The sequence below is a fragment of the Falco naumanni genome, chromosome 1, assembly GCF_017639655.2.
Source record: "Falco naumanni isolate bFalNau1 chromosome 1, bFalNau1.pat, whole genome shotgun sequence".
In the NCBI taxonomy this organism is placed as follows: Eukaryota; Metazoa; Chordata; class Aves; order Falconiformes; family Falconidae; genus Falco; species Falco naumanni.
Window position 1 is genome coordinate 37,634,626 of NC_054054.1, and position 17,521 is coordinate 37,652,146.

General features: G+C 37.0%; 1 protein-coding gene across 3 annotated transcripts in view; it reads left to right on the forward strand.

Annotated features, from left to right (window-relative positions):
* Window positions 1-16,851, forward strand: part of SH3RF1 (SH3 domain containing ring finger 1) — a 90,426-nt gene extending 73,575 nt beyond the window's left edge. For all 3 annotated transcript variants that reach the window (XM_040589215.1, XM_040589221.1, XM_040589229.1), the window contains 5 exons: window positions 708-878; window positions 1,039-1,298; window positions 4,786-5,144; window positions 7,269-7,603; window positions 14,208-16,851. In XM_040589215.1, the coding sequence (XP_040445149.1) occupies window positions 708-878; window positions 1,039-1,298; window positions 4,786-5,144; window positions 7,269-7,603; window positions 14,208-14,376 (1,294 nt within the window). In that variant the 3' untranslated portion in view covers window positions 14,377-16,851. The remainder of the gene's footprint in view (window positions 1-707; window positions 879-1,038; window positions 1,299-4,785; window positions 5,145-7,268; window positions 7,604-14,207) is intronic.
* Window positions 16,852-17,521: the final 670 nt, after the last annotated feature.

Below are 17,521 nucleotides of genomic sequence, written 5' to 3' on the forward strand. Positions count from 1 at the left end.
CGTGAGAGATACTAGAAGCTGCTGTAGGGAGAGAGAAGTGGGGTGTGCTGGGGTCTATAGTTGATAATGATAGACTCATTTAGGTTGGAAAAATCATAAAGTCCAACCATATGAGATCATAAAGTCCAACCATTAACCCAGGACTGCAAAGTCCATCACTAAACCATGTCCCTAAGCACTGCATCAATGTGTTTTTTAAATACCTCCGGGGATGGTGATTCCGCCACCTCCCTGGGCAGCCTGTCCCAATGCTCGACCACCCTTGCAGTAAAGAAATTTTTCTTAATGTCCAATCGAAACCTCCCCTGGCGCAGCTTGAGGCCGTTTCCTCTTGTCCCATCATGTGTTACCTGGGAGAACAGACCTACCCACACCTGCCTACAACCTCCTTTCAGGTAGTTGTAGAGAGATAAATAGGTGTAGATAAACACCTATTTAATGAAGTTCATTAACTTAATTAAGAAAATAGTTTTATTAGAAGTGTTGTACATTACATTTAAGTGCAGTTAGGAGGATATTCTTAATGGTCATTGTTTCCTTTAATGTTGCCATAACTTCTGTTTTAATATGGTAACAGTATGATAGATCAACTAACACATAACCCTTTCTGCCTTGCCTTCTTATCTCTGACTGAACTGTCAGAAAACACAAGTGACGTTTTCGGTTGATTTAGCTTTATCAGTTGCATCTACTTTCCTGTCTGTTAGGTATATTGCTATATACCCTTACACTCCTCGAAAAGAAGATGAACTGGAACTGCGGAAGGGAGAAATGTTCTTAGTGTTTGAACGCTGTCAAGATGGCTGGTTCAAGGGAACTTCCATGCATACAAGCAAGATTGGTGTGTTTCCTGGAAATTACGTGGCTCCAGTTACAAGGTATACTTTTATACAAGCGTCTAAACAGTTTATCTACTTTCCAGTTCAAAATGATTCTGTTCTTTTATTTAATGCTAAAATTGGATAATAAAGAGCTGTGAGTTTAGTAACTAGCTCATTTTTCAGTTGTGTTTTACTGTTTTGCTTTTATTTTTGGCAGGACAGTGACAAGTGCATCACAAACAAAAGTTCCCATGTCTACTGCTGGCCAAACGGGACGAGTGGTGACTATGGTCAGTCCTTCCACTGCTAGTGGAACATCTCAGAAGCTCCAGGGAAATGGTGTGGCAGTGAACTCCAGCACAGTACCCACAGCTGTGGTCTCTGCAGCACATATCCAGACTAGTGCACAAACCAAGGTCCTTATGCACGTGACAGGACAAATGACAGTCAACCAGGCTCGCAATGCAGTTAGAACAGGTAAAAAGAAAAAAGAAAAAAGAAGCCTTTATGTGTGGTAGACAACCTGTAAGGTCTGTCTGGGCAAGTGGCTGGAGTCAGGGTATGTGTAAATATGTGTTGGGTTTTATTTAAGGCATTTTTAACATAGTTTTTTTAGTTGTATGCTTACTGTAATGACAATATATCTCTCTGGATTGCTGAATCTTTTATACTCCTCTAAGCAACTCTGTGTACGTACATACTCCTACTGTTGGGAATTTATATGCCAAGCACTTAAGGTGGACCTTTTTTTATTCCAGCACTATATGGGATGGGGACATTCTTTGAGCTTCTCTACTCATATGCAATTCATATAGTAATAAAAGTGATAAGAACATCTGAGTCATAGCTTATTTTTTCATGTTAACTGCGTAATAGCTACAGATTGCTCTAATTTAGTATTCACTTTTAAATTATCTCCTAACATCTTTGAAGACCTTTAGCATTCATTCCTTCTTCTTTTTCAGGTCTCTGGCTCAGGGTTGGTCCTTAGGCATTCCAGTTTGTTCTCTAACCTTGACTGCAACTTCTTTCAGCTTTGACTCTGAAACACTAAAGCTATACTGGCTTCAAGACCTACATGATCTATTTCATAAAATCCTGTATTTCTGACAGGTATAACTGCCTTTACTGTCCAGGGCAGGCCACATCATAGTGAAACATGCCTTCTTGTTATTTAAACCCACATCCAAAAAGGTTGATAGTGGTGTTTTCAAGAGTTTTTGTTTACCAAATCCATGTACTCCTCTGTGGATTTGCCAGGCTAGGAAAATACCACACAACTGGAGCCTGATGTGTTCCAGTTGCTCCTAGGGCCACAAAAGAAAAGGAAAAAAAACCCACTCCATTTCAAACTCTCCCAGTGTTCCCCCTTTCAGCCTTGAACTGGGGGCCTAAGATCTCTTGGCTGAGAGAGTCATGACAAAGGTTTTCTTTAATCGCAAGATTCTTACTGGCAGAGCAGAAGAAAAGCAAAAGATGCAAATGTTATTATCTGTTATCCCCTTAAGGATGATTGTTTCTTATGGTCTCAAAATCCAGGATTTAGCTCACTCCCTCTTCAGTGTCACGCATCTCCTAAAACACCCTGTGCATCTTCAGATGTCAGCACCAGGTTTGCTTTTGGAGGTCAGATACATCTTTACGTATTTCATTTCTTTAATTGGCTCCATCTTTCTCCAGTCTGATCTTAGGCTGGAACAGATGTGATAGTCCTCTGTAACAACTTTATTCTTTACCTTTAAATAAAAATAACCAGGTGCTATTGGCAGCTGGTAAGAGAAACTAAGCAAAGCATCTGTACTTTCCTGCCTCTCAGGCATAGGTGGTTTCTACTCTAAATCCTTTTGAGCTGCTTAGAAGTTTGCAAGTGACAGCACAAAGGAGGAAGCTCCTATGGGCTCCAGAGGCCTTTCTGTCCCCACGTCTCTGCTCCACTGGCAAGATAAATGAGCTCTTATGGTTCCATTCAGCTGGCAAATACAACATATTTCCCACCAACTTTTCAAGTCCCAAATGGAAAAATCAAAGGGGCTGCACTCTCTCCAGAGAATTCAACGTTGGATTGTGGTGTAAAGGTGTACTTTACAAATACAAATACAAAATCAGTCACAAATACAGATCTGTCCCTTATGAGGGCCTGAAAACTGAAGCAATAACAGCTGCTTTATGGTCAAATGTTACAGAAAACTTTGTAGTCAGCATCTGAAATGTGATCATCTTGAGCTTTCCCTAGCACCTGTGCGAAGTGTTACCCTCTCAATGAGGCTTCGTAGTTCAGTGCTGCATTTTGTAGGACTGTTCTTCAGTTCCAATTTAGCTCAGGACATTGAAGACCCTTCTTCAAGTGATCCTGGCGAGACATTGCTTGACATCACCCTCACTGAGAGGGTATGCATTCTTTGATTGAAAGGAACTGAGAAGAAAATGTATATTCTGCCTATTTCATTAAATGATGAACTGTGTGAAAATAGGGTGACTTGAAACATTTTTCCTATGGATTCCTCAGGGATAAGAAAACAAAATCAGAAAGCCATTCCACGCTTGTACTCCATTGACTGCATGTAAGTATAGATGTATCTTGAAGAATAGCAGCTACTTGTAAGAAAACTGACTTTGTCTGACGAGCAAAAGACAGCGTGAATAATTGTTTTTTACAAAAAAATCTTGCTGGACTCTCCTTATCTTCCTTTTTCAAATGTTTATGGTACTCAAGCATTAGGAAGGGTCTGCTGCAGGGGAAGAGGTGATGTACCAGAAAATACACATAGCATTTAATGGTGCTTTCTTTTTAAGAAGGAATTTGTGTTTCTTATCATAGGGATTGTAATTGGATCTAATACTGTATGATTGTTATATCAAATTTGTGAACTTTGTCAGTCTTCTCTAATATAATGTTGATGCAATCTAACCAAATTATCAGGGGAATTTGTGGAGAGCAGAATAAAGAGAGCAAGTGCTGGAGGCTTGATTCCAGGATATCACTTATAACAAGCCCGAAACTCTAATTAGTATCTGAAAAATCAGTGAATGGATACATTTGAGATATACATGCACCAAGCTAGAGAGATGACCCCTTCTTAGATGCTAAGTTTCAGGTTGTTTGAAGAAAAGAGACTGTGCAGCACTGGGATGCTGCATTTCGCCTTATTATTTGGTTAAGATGTCTGCACTTCATACCACCCAGTGGTGCAGATACCCAAGTTGTTCAAATGATCTGAAAGCATGTGTGGTTGACCATATAACTGTAATAGCAACGTTGCTTCTTGGAAAGGATAAATTGGTTCATGCAGAACTCTGTGCTTTGCAGCTAGGCTGCAGCCCTGGTTAGTATATTCAGCCCTGTGCTATTCTCCAACTTCCAGTGTAGATGTTCCTTTTATTTCACAGGGGTATGAGTAAATCCACTTCTATATTTAAACTTCCCAAGAGACAATAGCTTACGTTTTCAGAGAAACCACTCATAGCAGTAATTGCCCCTGTACTTATTGTTTGAAAGACTCACTAAATCTGTTGTGGATTTTCTGAATAGTTTAGGCAAAACAATCCAATTATATTTTTAGCAGCTTCTATAAGGAGTGTTTCTTCCTACTTTGTTTTATGTGCCCTGACAACTACACAGCATATTAAAAGGAACAAAAAAGTTCCAGGCAGTATTTAGTTAGCACTTATGAACTAAAATGTAATCTTCACTTTACATCTCTGTATGTGAAGCATTTTACTTAGCAGTTTAGATTTCTCCACAGTGCTGTTATTCTTCTGCTGTATACTGGTGCAAGTAGGGTAGCATATGCTAGTTTATTCTGGTGAGATAAATTTAGTGCTATGTAAGATGTCATTATAGTAATATATGTTATGAAGGTGGGAAGGAAGCTCCTTATGACTGATTAGCTGTAACACGGTGACTGTACCTCACTTTGTGTCTTGTGAAAAGATGAACTCTCTCACATTTTGTTCTTTGTTACAGTTGCCACACACAGTCAAGAAAGACCTACGGCAGCAGTCACACCTATACAAGCACAGAGTCCAACATGCCTTATTCCTGCAGCTGTGATCATTCCTCACCACTCTGTTGCCTCCCAGCAGCTCCAGCCCCAGCTTCCAAATACTGCTGCTTATGTCACAGCTGTGAATGTGAACCGCTCAACTATACCAATGGCGTGTGCAGCAGCTTCTTTGAATTCTCCCAACATTGCTGCTTCATCTTTGGAGGGAGATATTAGTGGAAGAACTGTAAACACTCACCCTGGAGCTCCTGCATCTCCAGAGAGTGCTTTAGCAGCTGGTGGAAATGCTGCTGTCAGTAAAACAGACAAGGATGGCAAGGTGGGTAGAAAGTAAAATCATTCCCTTGAATTCTCCCGTTTTCTTATGCAAACTTGTAAGGGATCCATATTTTTTTTCTTATATTTGCTGAATAGCAGCATTGTAAGGTTTTTAAGACTGAGCCTGAAACTCAGGCAGCCATTTTGTGACTACAGCTATGGGCAAATTTATTCTTGGCCATATAAGAATAATTTAGAATCCATAAAATACAGAACAGACCTTGGAGAAGGGTTGAAATAGGGTAGCAGGTTCGTGCCTTAAGCCGGAGAAACAAAGTGTGAATGGGTAGAGTTCAGAACTGTTAGTTGGATTGCTGGAATTTTAGGTATTTTGTTCTTGTTTACCTGCAGTCAGTTTCCTGAATACTTTAGAAAGTTGTATTGTTAGCAGATGTTATCAGTAAGTATCTGTAAACTAAGAAGCCTGTGATGCCAGCTCTCTCCCCCCCCAAAAAAAAACACTTGAAACACAAACAAACAATAAAAAAACCCCAACCCATGAACTTGCAAGAACATAAGTTCAATCTAATGTAATAAACCTAATATTTAGTGAAAATCAGTATTCTTTACGTTACCTTCCTTATTAGGCAGACATACAGAGAGTTTATGAAAAACACATTACCAGCAATGTTTATTGGACAAAGGAAAAAAAAGCACATAACTCTGTCTTTTATAAATGTAGATCAGTAGAGTCTGTAGTGATTCTGCTTTCCTTCCTTCTATTTGAAGTATTTTTCTCTGTGTCTAATCTCATTCTCACTGTCCTACAAGCCGTATAATGGTTATATTGTAGGCAGAAACATTCCCCCAACTTTCTAACTGGTTTTGTTTTACAATTGTGATGTAGTCAGAAATATTTTTTCTCCTTTTGACACTTTCTTTACATCTCAAGTGTTTTAGAATTTACCTTTAGTACTCTTTAGCCACAAGCATTCCTTAATGAAGTTTATGTAGGTTTTAATCATACGCTGTACACTAATCTCACCCACTTTTTAATTTATTTTTTTCATTATTGTTGAGTGGAGGTATCTAGTTATCTAGTACTTCCTTTTAAAATTACTTCAGCCATAGCCACCGAAATCAGACTGAGGTGCTTTTAGGCAGGGCTTTTAGAAAACTCAGAATTTTAAGTTTAAAGATGCTAATGTATTTGGACTGTTAATTTCTTTGCATTTCTCTCTTCTTTTTTTTCTTTTTTTCTTTTTTTCCCCCATTTGGTAGACAGCAGATCTTTGCTGAAATAGCTTTAAGTTATTGGAGACTTGGAAGAAGGACCAAGGATTTTTCATTCACAGTTCACCAATTTCACTGCATCCCAGGCTATAATAAAAAACTCACATTGCTCATGCTTTTTTCTTTCTGTAGTTAAATAACTTATTTTTGTCTCCAGGGCTTACAATCTGGCACCTCTTATAAGCACCACATTTACTCAGTCAAAGGGTTGGTAAGAACATGACTGCCACACCCCCTTAAAAAAAGACAAAAAACACAAAAGCTACTTAAATAATTCTCTTCAGGGTAAGTAATAGTCTTCAGGGATTCCTGTCTGGACAAGCAAAAAGAATGTTTACAATTCTTCCCTCTAGCAGAGCAGCAAAACACAATACATTCCCCTTGTGGCAAATTTCTGTTAAATCATGAAGGTCTTCCCTTACTGAGGGAGGATAAATAAAAGACACTTATCTAAACAGCAGCCTCCGGGGCAGACTTTTCTCCCTGCTTGGTTTGAAATGACTCTTTATGCCTTCCTAGAAACTTCCATATTAACAAAATGTTTTACTGCTTAGATTCCCACAGTGGGAATCTAACTTCTCACTCCTTTTTCTAGACAACCTTTTGGGCCACTGCCATTGGCTTTTAAGGTAAGCCTTAGCTTAACTAACTAAGCAAAAGGACTTAGCAGGTTTATGGTCTAAATGACTTACTGGTTTTCTCTTTAGAATTTTAATAATTATCTGTCTCTTTTATAATTTTCATAATTATCTTTTGTAGTTTGTACAGTCTTAAATATGTCCTCATAATTTACTGAGTCCTGTCTGATCACAATGTCATCTGTCAGAATGAAATGTTCAACTCTTGATGGGAGACTTCTGTTCTAAAATGAGGCACTGCTTTTTGTTTACAGAAAGAAAAAAAAGGTTTGCTGAAATTGCTTTCTGGAGCGTCCACGAAACGCAAGCCACGATTGTCACCTCCAGCATCACCAACACTGGAGGCTGAGCAAGCAGCCGCAGAGTTAGCCCTGCAAGGTGCAGTTGGGCCAGAGCTTCCATCAGCAGGTGGTCACAGCAAAGCTGGATCCTGTCCCACGGACAGTGAGGTCTCTGGGCTGGCACAGGAGACACTGCATCGGAAAACAAGTTCCCTGGATTCTTCTATTCCAATAGCGCCACCGCCTCGGCAGCCTTGCTCATCCCTGGGTCCAGTCCTGAATGAATCCAGGCCTCTTGTCTGTGAAAGGTAAATCATCCCATGCAGCTAGACTCAGGCAAACCAAGAAAAAAAATCAACTTTCTGACACCTGCAGTGTCTATTAGACTGCTTCAAAAAGCTGAGATTTTTATAGCAAGATGAAACTTACTTTGTTAACAATGCTTTATATGCTTATCAACTAATGCTTATGTTTATATTTGCTTACTTTTTGTGTTACTTTGAGGTTTTGTTATGAATAGACATTCAAATAAGGTGATCACAGTTTTGGTGTGAGTACTGAGGTAGATAAAATAGGCTTCCTGTTTTGCAAAACATGAACGCATTATATTCTTGCATTTATGAATACCAGCTTAGTCCTTTAAGGTTATTAGCAATGTAAAACTGCCAACCTACATATATGGTGAATGAGATCCTTATCTATGAGTAGGCTTAATACGTGATTTCTTGAGCTGTTGCAAAGATACTTTTACTACCTAAATGCCCCATTACTGTGCACTCCACATAGCAAGCTCTAGGGCAGCCTCTGTGTCCTGGCAAATAAGTCTGAAAAACATGTAGTTGTCTGGACTCTAAAACTGCCAGGCAGTTGCTTTAAAATTCTGTCGCTTTTCTTTTGCGTCCATCTATTACTTTCAAATATCAAAGTCCTCATCAGTAGATTGCACGTACTATGAAGGAAGTCACAGTTCTCTAACCACTGTCTCTTTTTTATTATTCCTGGTAGTAGACAACCAATATGAAGAGTATCCTAGGATTTGTTTTGCTGTAGCTACAGGATTGTGTGGCCTACAGGAAAAAACAGTGGAGTTAGAACGTTTTAAGAGCTCAAGGACTGAACTGATTCATGCTGACTGTATTGTAGACTTTGTTCTGATACTACTAACTCATGGTGCGTGGGTGTACTGTTGTATTTCCAGAGGCCCATTGATCTTGTTATATCCATATGTTAAGAGCCAGACAGCAGATAAGTTTCGACTTTGTCTTTTATTTTACTTCTGTTATACCTTTAATGCTTTTTAAAACATTATTACTGTTTCTATGCAGTTTCCTTGCAGGAAATTTCTATTTCATACTGAATTTCAGAAGTAGATTTACATTTATAGATGGAGCATAAAACTTCAAAGACTTTCCTTTAAGAATAACATCATTTATTTTCACATTGTCATCGGTCTGTTTGGCGCAGTAATATGTTTCTGTGCTTTGAATGTGAAAATAATTCCAAATTCATTCTGGCATGACCAGTGGGTATTTGTGTAAAGCTATTTGCATCCTCACGAAAAGTAGTTTTTTCCACTTCCATGGTGGAAATATTTCTTCTCAGAACTGCTTAAAGAAAGCGATGCTATATATTTTTGTTTATCTAGTAATAACACACACTCAAACTTTTTAATACATCTCTGTATCTTTACTACTATTTAAGTGAGAATACGTACCAGAGAAATACTACCACAAGATCATTCTCTTTGGTACTCATGCAGAATTGTTACATTTTGGTCAGTGTATTTAAATAAATTTTCATTTGGGTTCCCTTTGTCCTTTTCTGGTCAAGGTTGTTTTTTTTTTTCTGCAGATGTGCTTTTGCCACATTTCCATTTTCTTAAAACAAATTGCTTAAAATATGTTGCTTAATAATACTTACTGCTTACCTTGTACTCAATATCTTGAAAGTAATTTATAAGCATTAGTCTTGAAGGAGGGGTCAGTAAGAAACATACTGATGATGCAGTAGGATCTTCAGTGAAAACTTGGAGTTGAAAAGAAAAATATTCATGAGGATAAGCTCAACAAAAAGCTGAAGAACAGAGAAATCTGCTGATATTATTCTGTTCTTACATATCACAATTGCAATCACAGGCTACAATGATTGGAGAAAGAAACATTACTCTCTGTTCTGACTCTGGCTTTGCAGTGTAATCGTTAGTGTTCAAGTTTTATTTTCAAAAGTGACTAGAGGACTTAGGTGTCAGGTTCTGCTGATTATTCTGAATGGAATAGGAGCAAAAGTAGCTGGCTGAACCCTGGAAAGCACTTGAAAATGTTCCTGTTTTGGATGTGGAGTTTTCCCCGGATTCCTTCCTTCCTTTAAGATGCAATATCAAATTTTTGGTCTTATCCCACTGTTTCTCCATTTACTAGAATTGAAAGTTGACCTAGATTATGTCTTTCCTGTAGGTTCTACTGAAAATTGGAAGAAAAAATTGTGAATTTGTTTCCAATCATAAAGAATAAATGGGTGGGCGTTTGATTTGTTTAATAGCAAACAAGCTCTTTGTGACATGGATTTGCAGATGCATACTTAATACTAGTGGCCATTTCACTAAAGGAAGGGAAGATGATGACATTCCTTTCCATCTTACTGTTGCAGGTCTTCTCTGTATTTCCCATTCTTATATTCTCTCTTCTGCTGTGAACTAGGTTGGTTGATCACTGTGGTCCATGGTCTTTCATATGTTCCCTGTATGGAAGGAGCAGAGAAGTTAGAAATTTCAGCCAGGCCTTGCTTCCAGTTTGGAGAATTCCTTTCACCTCAGACTCTGTGATGGTGTTCAGTCATTTCTTCTGATTCTCCAGCCAAAACACAAGTTGTCTTAGGGTGTTGTGATTTCTTGTATTGATGCAGCGCTGACAAGGCCAAGGATCACTGTCTTTTCATTAAAAAGACAGACCCAACTCCCCACGATTCCCAGAGGGAGCTATGTTATGCTATGACTACATAGTAATTTGTTTATCTGTGGGGTTTTTTTCCATGACAAGAAGTAAGGGCATATTTCAAGCTCTTTTCATGAGCTTTCTCTTTTAGAGGGAAACATTGATTAAATAGTCTTGAAATTTTACAGTAAGTATACAGCACTGTAATAATAAACTTCCTAGCACCGCACGATGGTGTTAAAGACCTGAAGTTTAAGCTTAAATATGCATCACTGCATATCCTGAACTATGATATCAAGCCTTCATCCAGTTACAGTGAAGGACAGAAGTAATTTTGTTCCGTGATTAAAGTGACTCTTAAGTCATTTTAACCACCACAAAATGACTGGTGTAACATCTGCTTCCAGCGCACAGGCCAGCAACTTTAGAGGGCAGCAGGTTTTATCACATCTGACAGCATTTAATGCTGTTAATGAAATGCTGAGAATCAGTCTGCCCTAGATGGGTGTTGATTATCTGTAGGAGTCAAAGCACCTACTCAGCAGATAGGAGAGCTGCACAACAGCAAGGCATAGGTAAGCTGTAAAGTAAAAATTCGAAGGGCAAGAAAAAGAAACTAAAGCAAGAAGTTGAATAGTAAGTATGAATTTAACTTGTGTAATAATAGTAATTCCAAATTGCTGTGTTTTCCTCAGCTAAAATTTTCTGCATGTGAGAAAAATATTGTTACCCACTTGGTGATCAGGATAACCACAGATAATTGTCCAAAAATCAACTACAAATAGCTGGGAAGAAAAGCATTATTTCGTGTCTGGTGAAACAGAAGCAATGAAGAAAGGGAGAAACACATGAATGATACACTCTTTTTCATGTTACTGGGAAGTGTGAGAAATGCCAATATTAAAAATGAAAAGTAGAATGGAGAAAAGTGAAGACAGACAACCATCACAGTCACCACCCTGCTGCTAAAATAAAAATTTTAAAAATCACAAATACAAGTGCAGAAGCACTGTGGGATGCAGCCAGACATATTGGGAATACCAGGAAAGAACTGATGGCAAATGTAGTGGCTGCTTCTGGGAAGCTAAAATACTTTTGTTTTTATATGTATAATACTAATATTTTAACACTAGCTGATTAAAAAGAATTAGGATAATATTTTGAAAAGTGGTGAAAAATACTGTAAGACAGTCAAAGAAAATAGAAGGAAGAAAACATACTGTACAGCTTAGATGCATGTAAAATATTATAGATTATGTGACTACAAAAGATCTGCAAATTTGACCTTCAGACACTGAAAACAGCTGCAAATACTGAATAGGGTGATAAACAAGGAAGTGTTTTGCAAGATTCAAATGTGGGAATGAACGTGTTTTTCCAAAACATAGGTTACATTTAGTAAATGTGATTATTTTTCTCCAGGGACCTGGCCATGAACTTTTGAGCTGAAACATAAGCTTTTTACTCTGCATGAAATTGGTAGTTTTGGCAGTATATTGTAGATGATTAAATAGATAATGGAAAAATATTTTCTGTTCCATAGCTGATCGGAGGTGATCTGAATAGACAGTTGTGTGAATGTGTGGTGAGTCTAGACCTGATCACCTCTATTTGGGCAAATAGAATTTGTATAATGTGGCATAAAATTTGATAGCTTGTCGTAACAAGAGAAGAAGGAGATGTGATGTAAAGACGCAAAGCGTAATGGGTTTCTTCTCATTAAACATTGAAAAATATAGTAAATTTTAACACCAGTGGTATTGTGTTTTGGTTTAGGCATTAGATTACAAGATGGATATCAAAGTAGTCTGGAAGCTAAAAGTCAGTGAGAACTACTCAATTACTGCGGAGCTGAGGGAGTTCAAAACTATAGGGAAAACTCAGGAGAATGGTATTTATGCACAAGTTGGTGATCCTTTAGGGAGGGCACAGGGAAGATGGGTTTTTGAAAAGCTGTTGGTTTTAACGCTTGGCAGGCAGGAGCAGAAGGTAGGGAAAGAACAAACTAGTCTGTCAGTTCAGGAGAGTGCAGAGGTTACTGACGGACAGCTTTGGAAACTGAAACCAGGCATATTTCAAGTCCAGTGTTTACAGCTCATCATGTGACAGAATGCAAGGTAAGCGAGGCAGGTATTCTTTCTTGAAATCCATTTTTTAATGGTCTTCCTTTCAGATAAAACTAGTGCTATGTGTGTGTTACGTAGTGTGCTGGTTAATTTTCAGCCTGAAAGCAGCGTGTTTATTACAATAGTAAAAGTTCTTCATAGCTTTATTGCAATTCTTTATCCTTTACTATCTTGTCCTGCCCCAGTAGAGGCTATTGTTTTATCTCACGTAGGTTTACAGTCTTGCTTAATCTTACAGTCTATTAAAAATGTTTGCTTCTTATGTCCTAAGTCAGCATTAATACCCAAGTTGCCCACAGAAGTTAGTGCAGGCATCTGCCATGCTGCCTAGGTTGGGTAAGGAGCATTCTGAACCTGTACACTAATAAGTTTAATAATTGGCGTGGTAACTTCTGTGAAGCATGAGACTAATTCCAGTGCTCTGGAATATGGGGTATGTCATAACTGAAACAAAGTCATAGTTTATGAGTCACTAATAAGTAACATTTGATAACTGATTAAATCCTAATATGATTTGCTGTACATAGATTTCCCAAGAGACTTCAATTATTTACACAGTGCTGCTACTCTTTTCTGAATACTTCTAACTATATGGACAGCCGTCATTTTTGGTTTATATGTTCTTAAGCAAAATGTGCTACTATACTACAGTATCTTTCTCCATTTCGTTATTAACTTGTATTATTACATGTTTATTGAACTATAGCTGGTATTCCATCCTTTACTAGAAGTATCCTGTTATTATTTCTTTTCATCAGGTTGTTAATGTATCATGATCTATTAAGATAATAAATTATCATAAGATTATTAAGATAATTATCTTAATCTATTAAGTATTAAGTAATCTTCATGAGTGCAAAATGTTCTGATTTTTACTGGAAATTAGATTTTGTCCAGCTGGTCTTGTAGCACTGCATTTAAGGCTCTTAACCTTAGAAGCTTTTGGCTTCTACAGTCAGCCATGGATTCTACTTGTTTTCAAGTTGCAAACATTATTGGTTATGTAACTAGAAACTGATTTATAATATCCATCAGAAATCTTGATCAAGAAGATGACACAATTGTCTACGGAGCTGGAACACTTAAAATTTAGGTTGATGTGAACTCAGACCGGGGTAGAAGAGATTGAGTGGTGTTATGCACATTGAAAAATAGAAGAGTGTAGCCTCTTTTTAATGCACTTATATTTAAGAGGTGTGAAATATTATATTTACTGTGAAAAACTTAAAAAAACACACTTCTTATTTCTATCAGGTGCCTAAGAAAATTGTGGAGTTGAACACTTTCAGAAGTGTTTATTTTTAATATAATAATACATAAATTGTTCAGCTGTGTCCATTCTATCCTGAGAAGTTTCTAAGACAAATGAAAATAATATCCAAACCCAGTGCAAATAATAGGTTTTGCTTCTTTTTGTTCTGTGCGTTTCCTGAAGAGTCTTCCCTGGGATACTATCATATTAAGTGTACAGTTGTAATATTATGCACAGTCACTGCTGTGAATGCTTTGATTATTGTTGAGTCATGCTGACTGGAAGGGTCTGTGTATTTATATCCAAATAGATGTTTACAATTTTGTCCCGTTATTTAACCATCATAAGTATTTTTACAGGAATTTTGGTGAAAAAAACTAGAGAGGAGATGCATACATTTGAGTTACATTCATCATGTTGCTATTGTTACTTTCTGTTCAAGATGTTTTAAGTTGTTACGTACTGAGCAAACAGTTTTAGGCAATTACCTGTTTTCCTAAGTTTTAACATGCACAGGAATATTTTTTAAAGCATCAGTTTAAAAATAAAAAAAAAACTAAAACAAAAAGAACCTAAACAAAGGCATTTTTTTCTAATTACACAGGTACAGGGTTGTGGTATCCTATCCTCCTCAGAGTGAAGCAGAACTCGAACTTAAGGAAGGTGACATTGTTTTTGTACACAAAAAACGTGAGGATGGCTGGTTCAAAGGCACTCTGCAACGAAATGGAAAAACTGGCCTTTTCCCTGGCAGCTTTGTAGAGAACATTTGAGAAGATTCATTCCAAGCGCTTCAAGTCATACTGTACTGTCAAATAGCACAAATATTTTACCAGAAAAAGCACAGTCATGAAATATTTTCAAATGACTGTAATGTAAACAAAAATCTGCATATTTTTACAGTGTCTATAGCACAATTACACCAGCGAACAAAAAGGATTAAGGCATCTGCTGGTTTTATCACTTTGGATTCTTAAGTGTGATGTGTGCCTTGTACTGTCTGATTTATTATATAAAGGAACTTTTTTTCCCCCCAAGTATGTTACATAAATGAACAATTGTTTACAAGGCTGTAACTAATTTATTCTTGTTTTTTTTTAAAACTTGAATTTTGTGTAATAGCTAAAATTCTTGTGACTATGATTTTAAAAAAATATTAATTTATGAAAGAATAACTAAGGGGAAGCTGGATTCTCTCCTTATGAGCAGGCAATTATTTCCGGTAAAGAGCCTCCCGTTTATCCTTTGAACATTTTTCCCCTGCTGTGTCTGACAGTGGAGTAAGTCTCTGTTTTATGAGTTAATGTTGAGTGGTGGTGATGTGGCGTCAAATAGAATTTGCCAGGTGGGGAAAAAATGTGTATTTTGTTCTTTGGACAGAGGAAAAAAAAAAAAAAGTCAGTGGTGTTCTTGAGTCTAGTTCTACTTCTTCATAAATCACCCAAGTAATGTTTCCAGGAGGCAAAGATGTATGTGAACAATTGAATAAAATTCAACCATCTCAAGGTTAGGATCATCTCAAGGTTAGGAAGGAAGCAATTCAGGAGTGCCAATAAGAAATTCACTATACCTTTTGTTTATGTAATAACTTGGCTATTTGAACAAAGCTTAGCTTTGTATTTTTAGCCAGTTCTTTGGGCTGGGCATTTAGCACTCAGGATCCAAAATTGGGAGGAATGTTAAAGCCCAACGCTTAGAATGATTATATCTTGAAAACATCTGTTTGATAAGACTGAATATAAAAATAAAATTACAAGTTGTACTTAATGTCTAAAAATGCCTAAGAACTGTAATTTGCTTTTTTCTTCTCAAACTGATCTGCATGGCCAAGAGATGTTTTAAAATGTCTGAGCAATAGTGGTGGTAAGTGATGCACTTGTGTTAAAGTAAAAGGCTGTATGAAACACTGTGAAAACTTTACAAATTTCTTAACCATTGCTACTTTGGTATGTTCTGACCTTTACTTTGTCTTGCATGTGTTACTCAATTCCTGCAGAAATATAACTGTGCATGGTTGGATTTTCCATTCCAGTTTCCTGTTGCTGGGTTATTTTGCTCTGAAAGTTTCCCAAAAGCCACTTGACCAAAACTAGTGAGTAACTCACCTTCAGCCACCGAAGGTGTCCAGTGTTTGAGTCATCAATAAAATATTTTAATGTCCTTGCAGCTGATGGTTATAAAGAATGCAGCCTGCAAGAAAAGTGTTATTTATCTTTCAGGGTTTTGTTAGAGATTTGACACTGGTAAACACACATGCACTCAGCTAAACTTGGGGTTTTTTTATTTTACTGTTTAGTTGTAGCAGTTTAATGGTGATTTTTTTTTTGCAAGACACTGAGCACCATCATCTCCAGTTAAATCTGATGTAATTTGGCTGTTACTCAGCACTTTACAAAGGGAAGCCAGTAGTGTGATTCAGTGTCGCACAGTACACAGAAACAGTGATTAAAAAGTACAGTGATATGTTAAATCGTTATAATTTTTTTAAGTTCTATGTTAATGACAAGGATTTCTTGCAATATCAGGTAGTAACATGATGGTCTTAAAAATAAGAAAAAATATATCTATAAATACATATAGTTGGACATGACAGCATTCCCAAATTAACCATGTCTCTGAAACACTGTATAATTCAGTTTTTTGCATTTTTAAATATTTTAAATAGTTTACTTGAATATTCATGTAATATATAAAGGTTTTGTGAAATGAATTTTAGTTAGAAAGAAGCTGATATCAGCTTTTGTCAGCATAAATTGGCACCAGTGTGTCATAATCTTATTTTGGAGAATTTAGTGCATTTTATATTAAAGACTACTAAAGGTTAATTTTTTTGTATCTCTAATCTTCATATTTTAAACTAAGTGACTAAGGTACCTCTGCTAATAGAATTTCATTGTGTAAAGTCAGTTAAAAAACAGCTGTTAATCCAATAGTTCTGTTAGATGGAATACATTCTTAATTGATTTTTTTAACATTAAGTAAATGTTTGTAAAAAGGGCTTATTACATAGCAGTGCAACAATGACAAAAATGCAGTTTATCATGCCTTTTTGTGATCTTTTAGGTATTTGTTTTTTGGTTTTGGCTTGGGATTAATTCAGTGTAGAAACAGACAAACCCTGTGCATTTGCTGTGTGTAATTCCATAAAAAAATTTTGTAAGGTATTTTATATCTATGTTTGAAGTCCAGTGAATGTTAAGTGTTTGATTTACTATGTTAAACTTCCAATCCTAATAAATATTTTCTTAGCAAACTGCTAAATCAAAATGTGTATGCAAACATTAAACATAAACTGCTTGTAAAGAATTTGACAATAAAATTACCAGAACTTAATTTCAGAATTCATAGGAGGATATTTCTGCTCATAGAAAAAAAAGTCTTCAGATTCCATAATGTTAGAAGTTTGGAACTGTGAACATAATGCAAAAATTGTAGAGAGAACTGAGGATCTGGCTTATCTTTTCCATCTCCTTCTTTCTGCAACTTTGTAAGTAACATCAGAAGAGGTAGGTAACCTCCTTCTTTGTCTGATGGTAACTGACTGGTTTGATCTTGTCAACAGTGTATCAGATGCATAATAGTTAGAAAGTGCTTTCCCAAGAGGAGCAAGTGTCTAGCGCAGGGGGTGTGATGTTTGTGTGTGGAGACACAGGCCCAGCCCTAAGGCTGAACCATCTACCCAAACTTTCACTGAGGGCAAAAGTGTCTGGTGGCAAGAGGCTCGCGTGCCCTGCAGAAGTTGAAGTTTGCTGTGCGCAGCACTTAGTCACTGCCTGACTAGATCTTCTTGGTTTGAATGCAGTTACGTGTCTACATGTCACTGCTGGGAAAATGGTAGGAAGTTAAATCTTAAAGTGTTTGCAAAAATGTTTAGACTGTAAATGTTTCAGCTACAGTAATAAGGCTTCTGGTTTGTCA